Source organism: Mirounga angustirostris, unplaced genomic scaffold, assembly GCF_029215605.1.
Source record: "Mirounga angustirostris isolate CCGP_5_RB_7025 unplaced genomic scaffold, mMirAng1.0.hap1 SCAF_9, whole genome shotgun sequence".
NCBI classification, from domain to species: Eukaryota; Metazoa; Chordata; class Mammalia; order Carnivora; family Phocidae; genus Mirounga; species Mirounga angustirostris.
The window spans coordinates 45,003,470-45,017,210 of NW_026991717.1; the positions used below are offsets into that span (position 1 = coordinate 45,003,470).

Below are 13,741 nucleotides of genomic sequence, written 5' to 3' on the forward strand. Positions count from 1 at the left end.
TTGAATTATGATCGATAAAGAGCTAATGTATTTTTAAATAATGAGAAATAAAATTATTTTTAAAGGATTGCCGTATGAACTACAGGACTATGTTGAAGATACATCAGAATATGTAGCTCCTCAGGAAGGAAATTTTGTTTACAAGTTATTTAGCCTACAAGACCTATTGTTACTTGTGCGATGCAGTGTCCAGAGGATAGAGACCAGACCACGTTCTAAAAAACGGAAGAAAATCAGAAGAGTAAGTTGTTACTTGGGGAGTTAGGATGTGGTAGTATAAGTAGATAATCAGCAGATATTTAACATGCCATTGTTATGAAGTTTAATTTAAAATTGTTGATCACTATTGGAATTTTTCCAGGTTGAGCTGGGGCTTTTTATTTGTTTTTTGTGTTTTTTTTTAGTAAAATACTGAAAACACTTTTAATAAAGGGAAGTGGAAAGTGTTATATATAAAATTCTTGAATGCCGGTAACATTCTTACATGGAATTTATAAACTTAATGAAAAATGGCACCATCATAGATTTGACCTGGACTGGCACATATATTCCTACTTTCTGTAAATTTGGAATTCCACTGTGACATATTAGCCCCTTTTTCTCTTACTTTGGGGATCTTCTTGACTCATTTTAGAAGTCCCAAGTTTTCAAAGGTGGGCTTTCACATGCATTTGAAGTCTTCCCAGAATTGTTAGAAGACCAAATGTTTTCTTTTTCCCCTGTTGTTTTTTGGGGGGGGATTGATATAAAAATATTTTTCAGTTAAAAAGTTCTTGCTACAGTTTGAGTAATTGGTTCTTTATACAGTTTTCCATATTTGATGTTTGAAGTTCTCATTCAGATTAGTTTGATTTTTGTGTGTGACCACTGAATTCTGGTAAATAAAGAGGAGCCTCTATATTATAATTGATTATACTGATGTCTTTCTTTTCATTTTTACTTAAGAGAATTTTTTCTGTGGTGTACATTTGTCACAGTATGTGTGTGTGTTTATATTTATATTTTTATATTATTATTTTTTTAATTTTGGTGTCTCTATCTTTTGCTCTCTAACTTACTACCTGTAAGAATCCTCAATGACTACTTTAGAATGTTAGTATGTTTGGGGCTAGGAATCAGGTGCTCAAAAGTAGTGATGTTCCAGCATTAACCCTTGTGGATCAAGTCCCTGACACTGCTTTGTCATGTTAAGGAATAACTTGGAAAAGAAAGAAAAGAAGGAGGGAAGGAAAGGAGGCAGGGCGGGCTGTCCAACCTTCCTCAGTGGCTAGTAGCAGGGTCTATCATGAAAAAAACTAAAGCTAACCCATCAGGATCTAGGATCTTTGTTCACCAGAATCCAGTGGACCTGGAGGATCTTTTGCTTGATGTCGTTATCCTTTGTCAAATAGAAGGAAGATTGTAAAATTCTTAGTTCTCATAATTTGGTTTTTATCTGTGATTCAAACTTTAAATTTTAGAAAGCAAATGGTTTTGAATTAAATGTATGGGGTAGTGTTTTTTATAAGAGAAAGTCAAGGAATAATAAAATACCAAAGATTTTGTATTAGTCTGCTCCTATCCTAAATAAATGCTAATATTGTCTGAATTAAAAGATTTTACTTTATTTGCTAATTTTTCCCATCTCATTTATATTTAATGATGATCAATTTAATGGCCATTGCATGAACATCTTGAATATATGTAGTGTCAGTGCTATGTATTGTATATTCAGTGTTTTATTTTTTTAACTTTTACTTGCTATATCTCTGATTTATTTGGGGGCTAACCTCATTTCTTTCACTTTCTACCCTTTGAACCCATACCACTTTGTATTGATCTGCCAGCTCACAGCAGTTAGAAACTATTGATGGCCAGTATCTCTTAAGAAAGAATAGCTTAGGGAAATAATCAGATACTGAATTAATTCTTGAAACAGACAACCTGTTAAGGACATTGTCATTCAGTTCACTAAAGTGCAATTTGTAAATGTTGAGATGAAACCTTATAGGAGAGAATTTGCTCTTCATCAAAATATATCAAAATAGCTGAACCCCAATGAATATCTAAATAGGAGCCTTATGTTTTTTATTATGTCAAACCCAGAGTAAAATTTTAAAATTTTTAGTGAATGGTTATCATATTGTACCTTTTATTACATGTAATAGTTTAGTACACTTGGTTTAAATCCCTTAGTAGAATGCATTTCCTTTGGAATTATGTCCTATTTATCTGTTTCTCCCAAATGTTTTATATTCTAGGAACAAAATGAACAGGTAATAAGTAAATGAGAGGAACTGGTATTAGGGAAGGGAACTTTAGGATAATTTAAGTATTAGTTTGAGAAATTTTAAAGTAGCACTATTTAAACTCTGGGTAAGAAAGCATTCTCTTAATATTTACTACTTAAAAACCAACTTGTTTAGATAAAGCTTTAAAATACTTAGAAGTCTCTTCACTATACTATGATACTAGCTATGAAATATCTATCTAGGGATGTATGGAAAAGTTTAAAAGGTTTATGTGAAAAATTGGAAGACAGAACCAAGAAAAGCTTTCAGTTAGGGAGAATAGGAGTTACCATTCAAGGGAGAAAGGAATAGTAAACTTAATTTTTATAGTTTGAAACTGTGATTGAATTTAAAATTTCACTTTAATTTTAGAATACTACCATAAAATATTCAGACTTTTCTTTCCCTTGGCTTCCTGGAGGTGGCAGTAGAATACATACAGAAATTAAAACCAGATTCAGGACTTAGTTTCATAGATACAAGGCAGTATTATCAAGGAAGATCTCCTTATGATCCAGAAAGGATATCTTGTTTATCAGTTATTCAACTGTGCTGTAAACTGGCTCTGTCCCTGAGCAAATTTCTTAACCCTCTTGACCTCCATTTCTTTATCTCTAGCTTATAGTTGTTAAGTGCAGATTACCAATTGCTGAAGAATTATTATATAATAAAATGCCTTTACCAGTAAAATTAGTTACTTAATCACAATTTAATTATTTTTAATTGAAAAGACACCGTTAGAGGCCTTGTACTCAAGGTTTGGCCCCTGGAACAACAGCTTCTCAAATACGCAAAAACCTACTGTATAGAATTGTTGAATTATTGTATTGTACTCTTGAAACTAATATAAAGGGGCATCTGGGTGGCTCAGTCGTTAAGCATCTGCCTTCGGCTCAGGTCCTGATCCCAGGGTCCTGGAATCGAGCCCTGCATTGGGCTCCCTGCTCGGCAGGAAGCCTGCTTCTCCCTCTCCCACTCCCCCTGCTTGTGTTCCCTCTCTCGCTGTGTCTCTCTCTGTCAAATAAATAATAAAATCTTAAAACAAAACAAAACAAAAAACAGAAAAAACCCATATAAAACTGTAGGTTAATTATACTTCAATTTAAAAAAAAAAAAGCAAAACCTTGTTCTTCACCTCAGATTCTGCATTTTAACAAAGTTATTCACCAGGTTTTTCATACGCACATTGAAATTGAAGAAATACTGCTTTAAAAGAGTTTTACACCATTCACAGGTAACCATATGAACCAAGTTTATGGTTAACAGAAATTTTACTGGATTTGGATTGTTCTTACCACCATCATTGTTCCAAGCCCACTAAATTTGCCACTTGATGAAAATCAGGAATTCTGAAACATTTATGAAATATTTTCAAGTATATGAATAATGGCAACTTCATATAATTTCAGAAGTACAAACTAGCTATATCACTTTGAATAAATTTCTTAAATCATGTATTTCTCCTTCTGCAGCTGGAAATGAAGAGACTACTATTAAGAGTAGAATATTCTTTGACAGAAATGAGATAACATGAGCACAGTGAACATGACTAACATTATTTCACAAGCATGTATTTCCTTGCATATACCCCTTTACACTAGTAATGGCCACAGTTACTTTACTTTATTTAGTGTCCTGACCAATAAACTCTGATTGGCTACTTGACTAGTGTTTGGAGCAAAGCCTTTGTATTAATCAAGATAAAGACACTCACAGGTGTTAATGTAGATATTAATGCTTATACCTTCATTCTTAGAATGAAAAAAAGCTGTTCAGAGTATTTGAGCCTGATACCATGTGTCTCATGCTTTAAAAGTACAAAAAATTCTTACCTTTTTTTATCCTCTGCGAATTACTAGTATAACAGTCTTTGCTTTCTAGCATCCCCCTTTGAACCTTTGGGCAATTATGTATCGTAGGCTCTGTTCCAAGGATGCTACTGTCAGTTACATTCCCTGATAAAATGTGTGCATATGTAGGGAGGTATGTGAATTTTGGGTGGAGGTGGGGAGAGCTGTTGGTTCAGGATCTCTTACCTGTCTACCTCTTGCCCACATCTAACAAGGGTTCTTTCCATCTTTCTGTCTGAATTCTGCTGTATTTGAAAGGATAAAATAAGATTACCTGATAATATTTCAAAGTGACAAAACTATAGGCAAATGTATTTTCTGTTAAGAGTAAATTAATGGAGCTTTGAAAAAGTATAACTGTGCATTTCAGCAATTTCCAGTTTATGTACTACCAAAAGTGGAATATCAAGCTTGTTATGGAGTTGAAGCTCTGACTGAAAGTGAACTTTGTCGCTTATGGACTGAAAGTTTATTGCATTCCAACTGCTCATTTTATGTTGGTAAGTTATACAAGAGGATTTGCTCTCCTTTTTAATGCCATTGTAAATACATACTTTTAATCAATTGTAAATACTTCCATTCTGTACTTTCTGCAGTTCTCTTATTGTGTTAACATTCCTATTAAAACATCATTCCTACTGCAGAGTTAAATGGTGGGGTGAAACTAGTGAGATCAGATGTTTTCATTTCCCTCTTATTGTTTAGCTGTGCTTGATGTCAACATAATTGTTTTATTTTTGAAATACTTATTTTATTTTACAGTGTAATAAGCTAAAACTATAGAAGGGTTTTCTAAGGAGCTTCTTTTAAACTATTGGTGTGAACATACTGAAATTTTCTTAAAATTTTAGTGACATTTAAAATTTTTCAATTTTTCTTACTTTGTTTCAGTTTTCTGGTTTTTTTGGGGGGGGTTACGGATTTGATTTGTCTTGGGTTCATGTACAGTTAAATACTTCATATGAAGGATTACTTGCCAGTTGTTAGTGATATTGCTCTCTCCCAATGGAATGCCTCATCCCATACTTTTTAATTCATCCCATATGTCTCAGTCCATCTGCACTATCTCAAGTTGCCCTTCCATGAAGTCACTTTCTTCCTTTGGTCTTTCAATACAGGGTCTTTTTTTTTTTTTTTTTAAGATTTATTTATTTTAGAGAGATCACACGCTAGCACATGCATGTGCGGGGGAGGGGCAGTTGGAGAAAGGGAGAGAAGCCGACTACCCCGAGTGCAGAGCCTGGAGCATCACGAAGCTTAATCCCAGGAACCTGAGGTTGTGATCTGAGCTGAAACCAAGAGTCAGATGCCCAACCGACTGAGCCACCCAGGTGCCCCTGCACAGTTTTTTTTTTTTTTTTTTTTTTTTACCACTCTTATAACTTGTTACTTTCTACTGTAATGTTCTTTTTTATACCTATCCAATCTTCCCATTAGACAGTAAGTAGTTTAAGGTCAGTGTCCAATGAAACTGTATTTTCATAGCAGTCAGCATAATTCCTGGTGTGAAGCAGCTGTTAAGAGTATGTTTTTCTTAATCAAAAAGAGGTTATTCACTTGAAAATTTTTTTTCCATATTTTGGTTCACCAATATTTTGTCTTTATTGTAGAAGAGTATTAATAAGATAATTGATTTGCTCTCTGTGCTTAACTCAAAAAGAAAGTGGTTTTTGTACTTGGTTGTGCACTAGCCCCCTCCTCCTGTTTCATACTGAATGCTGGAACTTTTTTGTTGTAGTTTTTGGCCACTAACCGCAATTGCAGTGTTCCTCCAAAAGGAGGAACATACCAACAGTCTTCACGTAAGCTACTCTGAAGCAATTGCTAGCCACATCCATTTTAGGAAAGGACGAAACAAAAGCTTATCACTTAAATCCTTTTTAAAGTACTGAAAGAGAATAGACTCAGGACTAAAACAATACGAAGTGGTTTGTTTGTTTTTTTTAATGTACACTTTAACAGATAAAACTGCCATCATCTATATGGCTTACTTCATCTATTCTTTGAAGTCCTAAGTAATTATTGCTCTGTGTGCTCTTTATCCTCAGTAAATCCTACCCACTTAGAAGCCATTCATTTTAATGTAATAGGATAGTATATTTGGTTTCTTTTACAGTTGTTTGATGAGAAACTTACTTTGTATGGTTGTGTTTTCTTTGGGTTTGGGAATGGGTTTGGTTTTTTATGTGGGGGTGAATATGTTTTAAAATGCACCTGTCTGGCTCAGTTTAGAGCATGCAACTCTTGATTTCAGAATTGTGAGTTCAAGCCCCACATTGGGTGTAGAGATTATTTAAAAGTTAAAAAAATCTAAAAATATAAAGTATCTGTGGGTTAGAGATACTTCCCAGCTTCCCCTCCTTCCAACCAACTTCCCCTCCTCCCAGCCTCGCAAGGTACAACTTATAAAATATTGTTGGGTATTTTTTTTTCTCCTTTTGGTTCATTATGTATCTACCACTCACAAATCAAGTTATACGATGCGCTTGAAATGCTCCAAAATTATCCTTAGAAACTATTAAATAGTGTGTGTATGTATGTATATGTGTGGGTGTGGGTGTGTATAAAATAATAGAACAGTATTTTTTTTTTTTTTTGAGCGAGGGGGAGAGAGCACACAAGGGGAGGGGCAGAGGGAAGAGAGAGAACCTTAAGCAGGCTCCACTGGGTGTGGGGCCTGACACAGGGCTCGATCTCACTACCTTGAGATCATGACCTGAGCTGAAATTAAGAGTCAGACACTTAACCAAATAAGGCACTTGGGTGCCCCATAGAACAATATTTCTAAGCATGTAATGTGGGACAATGACAATATATCCATTGTTGCTAATCTTCACTATTCCATAAAAAGGTGATGTTTATCTTTGTTATATAGAGGAAGAAACTAAGGTTTTCTAAGTTTAATGCTCAAGAGTATCCATATCTTTTCTGATTCCACATCCTGTGCTTTTTCTATTATAATGGAATAGTGGAAATCATGCTGAATGTGGAAGTCAGAAGATATATGTATGATTACTATACATTTTATAATTCTCTTACCTTGCTTGGGTAGAATCATTTAACTCCCTAGGCTTGAGCTTTTTGACCTATACATAATGAATATAATAATATTTTGTTCAACCTGCTTCAAGGATTGTATATACAGATCTTTTAAAATTATAATTATTACCTAATATATTGCCCCCAAAGTAGACTTCTTGATGAAAATAGATACCACAGGACAATGAAGTAATATTTTATATATTTTTGTACTGAGGAAAAAGCTATTAACCTAGAATTAGGTGAAAATATGGAAAATCATCTTTATGATAAAGAGTTAAAGGATTTCTCTCTTTTTTTTTTTAAAGATTTTATTTATTTATTTGAGAGAGAGAATGAGAGAGAGAGAGAGAGAAAGCACATGAGAGGGGGGAGGGTCAGAGGGAGAAGCAGGCTCCCTGCCGAGCAGGGAGCCCGATGCGGGACTCGATCCCGGGACTCCAGGATCATGACCTGAGCCGAAGGCAGACGCCTAACCAACTGAGCCACCCAGGCGCCCGGATTTCTCTTTTTTTAATTTTATTTATTTATTTATTTGAAAGAGAGAGAGAGCATGAGTGGGGGGAAGAGCAGAGGAAAAGGGAGAAGCAGACTCCCTGCTGAGCAGGGAGCCCAACCAGGGGCTCAATTCCAGAATCCCGAGATCATGACCTGAGCGGAAGGGAGACACTTAACTAACTGAACCACCCAGGCAGCCCCTATCCATTTAACTTTAGGAACCTGTTTAGGTTGTTTCCATTGTAATGCAACTGTGAAAATTCTTGTAAATGCCTATTAGTACGCTGCATACATATTGCTATTTGGGCATATACTGAGGAGTGGAATTATTGGGTCATATTTTAGGTATATACTCAAATTTAGTAGATAATTTCAGAAAGGTTTCCAAAGCTATTGAACCAATTCACATTTATAATAGAAATATGTGATAGTTTCAGTTTCTTTTTTTTTTTTTTTAAAGATTTTATTTATTTATTTGAGAGAGAGAATGAGATAGAGAGAGCATGAGAGGGGGGAGGGTCAGAGGGAGAAGCAGACTCCCCGCTGAGCAGGGAGCCCGATGCGGGACTCGATCCCGGGACTCCGGGATCATGACCTGAGCCGAAGGCAGTCGCTTAACCGAATGAGCCATTCAGGCGCCCTCAGTTTCTTCACATCCTTACCCACACTTGGCCTTATCAGTTTACTTAATTTTAGCCATGCTGGTGGGTAGGTATAATTAATATTTCATTATTGTTTTATTTTGCCTTTCTTTGGTGGTTATGAAATCGGGCACCCTTTCATGTGATTAATCATTTGGATATTCAATTTTGTGAATTGCCTATTTAACTCTTGCTCATTTTTCTATTGTCAGGGGGTTTTTTGTGTGTTTTTGGTTTTTTAAGTAGGCTCCATACCTGGCATGGAGCCCAACATGAACTCACAACCCTGAGATCAAGACCTGAGCTGGGATGGAGAATAGAATGTTTAACTGACTGAGCCACCCAGGCGCCCCCTTTTGTCAGGTTTTTGTTTGGTCCTTCCTTGTTGGTTTTAAGTTTTACAAATATTTTTCTCCCACTGTGTAACTTACCTTCTCAGTCTCTTAATGGTATCTTTTGAACTTACCAGTTTACTAGTCATTTCCTTTCTGATTCATGCTTTTTTTGTCCTATTTTAAACCGCCCCCCTTCCCCGGCAAGATCATGAAGATACTCTCCTATATTATCTTCTAGAATCTTTATTTTTTTCTAGCCCTTATTTTTAGATACACAGATTATGTGGTATTTAATTTTACATGGAGTATCAAGATTTTATTTTCAATAGTGGGCACTGTTAATTGAAAAGACCATCCTTTCTCTGCTGCTCTTCAATGCTACTTGTGTTATAAATCATATATGTGACTCTAATTCTAGACTCCCTATGTATCCTTGAGGCAGTATCTGTTTTAATTACTCTAACTGAAGTAATTACTTAATTTTTTAGACAGTAAACACTGTAAATTATAAAGTATTCTACTCTTTTGTAAAGTGAACCTTGTCAACTTTTCTTCAGGAGTTTCTTGGCTATTCTTGGCCATTTGTGGTTACAGATTTTGGAATCAGCTTGTCAGTTTCTATCAACAACAACAAGAAGAAGATTGGGATTTTTGTTAGCAAGTGCACTGACTCGGTGTGGAGCAAATTGATAGCTTCACAATAACGTCTTCTAATTTGTGAACTTTACATATTCCTTTATATCTTTAATTTCTCTTAGTATTTTATGGTTTTCTATGTAGAGATCTTGTACATTTTGTTAAATGTTATTTTTAAGCTATTATAAATGGTATTTCTGACATTTTATTTTCTTAAGGTTTGTTACTAAAATATAAAATTTATTTACATATTGATTTTGTATACTGATCTATCTAGCAACTTTGCTAAAGTCACTTACTCATTCTAATAATTTAGGTTTTTTAAGTAACCAATCATGTCTTCTGCAAATAATGGCCATTTTATTTCTTCTTTCCAATCTTTATAACTTTTTTTTCCTTGACTTCATTGCCTAGCACTTGAATACAAGGTGAATAATGGGCCTTTGCCTTATTTCTAATCTTAAAAGGGAACGTTTTCAGCAATTCACCATTGTGTTTGGTATTTTGTATAGGTTTTTGTAGATACTTTTAATTAGAATAAAGAAGTTCCTTTTTATGCCTAATTTAAGAATTTTAATCATGAATGGGCAAAAAAACTTACCAGATATTTTCTTTGCTTTTACTTATATGATGGTATGACTTTTCTCTTCTTCTGCTAATGTGATGACTCCTGTTGATTCATTTAAAAATGTTAATCCAACCTGTGTTCCTGCAATAAACCCAGCTTGATCATAATATATTGCTCTTTTTATATATTGGTAGATTTAGTTTAATATTAATGTTAATTTTGTTAATATTAATTCTGCAATCTGTGTTTATGAGTGAGATTGGCCTATAATACCTTGCCTAGGTATTAGTATTAAGGTTATGTTTATACCATAAAATGAGCTGGGATGTATTCCTTCTTCTTCTCTTATCTGGTAGAATTTCTATAAAACTGGTGTTATTTCTCCTACAAATGTTTGGTAAAAGTTACCTAGGAAGCATGTGGACCTAAGTTTTCCTTTCTGAGAAGCTTCTAATTATCTGTTCTGTTTTTAAATTAGTTTTAGAGCCATTCAGATGTTTAATTTCTTGCATCAGTTTTGTAACTTGTGTGTTTTTAAGAAATTTGTTCAGTTTAAGTTTTCAAAATTATTGGCTAAAGGTATAATACCCTCTGAAAATCTTTTAATGTCTATAGTACCTGTAGTAATTACTACACATCACTAATAATTTGGGTTTATATCTACCATTTTAATATATGTTTTCTATTTGACTCATTGTTTCAAGGACCTTTTTTTGTCTTAGTGCCTTCTTATGAATTGAATATTTTTTTATTGCATTTTTTCCCTTGATTAACAGGATAGTTCTATAACATAATTATATACTCTTTTACTACTCTTTTAAGGGTTACTCTAGAGGTGTCCTAATACAGTGACTCCTAGCCACAGGTGACTATTTTAAATTTATTAAAATTAAGTAAAACTTAAAATTCAGTTTCTTAGTCATACCGTGTGTGAGTTTCAAGTGCTTGAAAGCTGCATCTGGTTACCATATTGAACAGTGCAGACATTTCCAGCATCACAAAAAGTTCAATTGGACAGTGCTACTCTAATCATTATAACATGCATCCCTGACTTATCCCCATTAAATAGTATTTTATATTTTCTATATATTATTATTAGTGTATACATTTGATATTCGGTTACATTTATTCATATATTTACCCTTTTTAATGCTTTTCTTCTCATATCTCTAAGATTCTAACTAGTATCATTTTCCTCTGCCTGAAGAATACCCTTTAGTATTATCTTTATTACAGATAGCTTAGTGACAAAGACTCTCAGTTTTTATTCATCCAAAAGGTTTATTATTTCACCTTCATTGAAGGATAGATATTTCATTGTCTTCTTGTTTCTTTTGTTTCTGTTGAAAAGTCAGCTGTCCATCTTATTTTTATTTATTTATTTTTTTGCTCCTTTGAAAGTAATACAACTCCTTTCTCTGCAGATTTAAAATTTTATCTTTCTCCCTGTTTTTCAAGAATTTTCCTCAGTGTACTTACATTAGGTTTTCTTTGTAAATATTTCTTTTGGGGTTTATATTGCTCCTTGAATATGTGACTTGATGACTTCTAAAAATTTTGGAGAATTCTCAGTCATTATGTCACTAAATATCAATCACTTCTTCCTCATTTTCTCTCTTTCTTCTCTGGGATTTTAGTTGCATTATGGTGTATCTTACTGTAACCCTAATGTCTTTTCTTTATTTCCTTTCCTTTTGACTCTTCATGTATCATTTTTGATATTTTTTTCTAGTTCATTAATTCCCTCTTCATCTATCTCTAATACACTATTTAACCCATGACTTGAGTCCTTAATTTCAATTATTGTATTCTTCAGTTCTAGATTTTCCATTTGATTCTTTTTTATAGATTATAGTTTTTGACAGAAATTCTCAATCTTTCCTTTAGCATAGTAGGCAAAACTCTTTTAAAATCTGTGTCCAGTACCTCTGTTATCTAGATTTCTGGTGCGTTTTTTCTATTATCTTTTGTGTATTCATTTCTTAGGGCTGCTGTAACAAAGTACCACAAACTAAGTAGCTTCAAACAACAGAAATTTCTTGTTTCACAGTTGTAGAGATTAGAAATACAAAATCAAGGTGTCACCGGGCCATGTTCCCTCTGAAACCTGTAGGAGAGAATCCTTCATTGCCTTTTCTATCTTCTGATATCCGCCAGCAATTTTTGGCGTCTTTGGCTTGTAGATGCATCACCCTCATCTCTGTTTCTCTCATCATGTGGCATCTTCTTCCTGTGTGTCTCTCTCCTCTTCTTAGAAGGACACCAGTCATATTGGATTAAGGGCACACCCTGCTCCAGTATGACCTCATCTTAATCTTTAATTATGTTTGCTATGATCCTGTTTCCAAGGAAGGTCATGTTCTGAGGTACTGTGGGTTAAGGCTTCAATATATCTTTTGCAGGGGACTCAGTTCATCTCATAACATGTTTTTTTTTTTTAACATGTTGTGTCATTGTATGCCAGAATGTTCTTTATTAAGGGCCAGCTATTGTATATGAAAAATTATGGAGATAATGAGAAAGTTAAAATGTCATCTTACTCTAGACAAGATTACTTTTGATTCACCTTGATTCTGTTACAGGGATTTAGATAACTTGAAGCTTGACTTTGAACCCTAGAAAGATCAGTCCGTTTCCCACTTAATGCTAGTGTGTTGCTATTCAGGGTCTCTGCAGATAAGAGTTGATGTAGCCGGACTGACACTGCCAATCATTGAAAAGACCTGTTTGTAAGGCTGGCCCTTAGCTGGTATCTGGGAACTTGGCTAGTAAACTTCCCTGTACTGATATAAGACTTTCTTTAGCTGATAAGGATGGCTCATAGTACCTACACTGTACAAACAGTGTGGCTTATTCTAAACATCTGCTTTCCTTTTGAGGGTCTTTGGTATGAGCTAGGCAGAAGGCACCTACATGATGAGCCTCCAATAAAAACCTTGAGTGCTGAGTCTCTAATGAACTTTTCCAGTATACAAAAAAACTGTTGCTAGAAGAATTAAGTGCATCTTATGCGACTTCAGTGGGAAGGGACTTTTTTTTTTTAATTGTGGTAAAATATACATATTTTAGAATAACATAGAATTTACCATTTTAACCATTTTAGTGTACAATTCGGCATACATTTTTAATACAATTCAGTGATACTAAGTAGATTCACAGAGTTATGAAGCCATCACCACTATCTGCTTCAAGAACTTTTTTATCATCCCAGACAGAAACTCGGGAAAGACCCAGAGATTTCACCTGGTTTCCTATGGACTTCACTCCATACACCTTTTCCTTTTACTCTTTATTTTTATTTATCTTTTTGCTTTGTATCCTTTTGCTGTAATAAGTCTTATCCATGAGTACAACTGTATGCTGAATCCTATGAGCTCTTTTAGAGAATCATCAAACCCAGGGAACCCCTTGTTACACAAGGTCCCAACTCAGAGCTTAGGTATTCAATTTATTGATAGATCCTGAAATCCAGTTTTTGTTTCTCTGATCCTGACAGACTGTTGAAAGCCCTGGTCCATTTCTTAGCCTTTTGTTGCTTTTTCCAGAGAAAAGCAACCCCAAGGGCCAGGCTCACATCTCTGGGTTTCTTTCTTCTTTTAGTTGTTGGCTTCTTTACCCTTAACCCACACAGCTATATATCCAATCCCTTTTCCTGGTTGCCACTAACAAATTATATACTTTAATTACTTATGATATCTATTGCCTGTCTTTGTGTTTCTTGTTTACTATCAATATCCCAAGGTCCTAGAACAGTATTTGACACATGGAGATACTCAATTATGTTTAGAATAAGTTAGGTTTCCTTTGATAACTGGTTGAAGGAACAGTAAAAGTCAAGGAGAATAGAAATGGTGGAAACCAAACCATTGAATTTATATACTCTCTCTCTATATATATACACACA

General features: G+C 34.4%; 1 protein-coding gene across 5 annotated transcripts in view; it reads left to right on the forward strand.

Annotated features, from left to right (window-relative positions):
- The window catches only part of ICE2 (interactor of little elongation complex ELL subunit 2), a 67,496-nt gene that overhangs the window by 35,956 nt on the left and 17,799 nt on the right, over positions 1–13,741 (forward strand). For all 5 annotated transcript variants that reach the window (XM_064570369.1, XM_064570370.1, XM_045899945.3 and 2 more), the window contains 2 exons: positions 66–241; positions 4,491–4,620. In XM_064570369.1, coding sequence (XP_064426439.1) covers positions 66–241; positions 4,491–4,620 — 306 coding nt within the window. The remainder of the gene's footprint in view (positions 1–65; positions 242–4,490; positions 4,621–13,741) is intronic.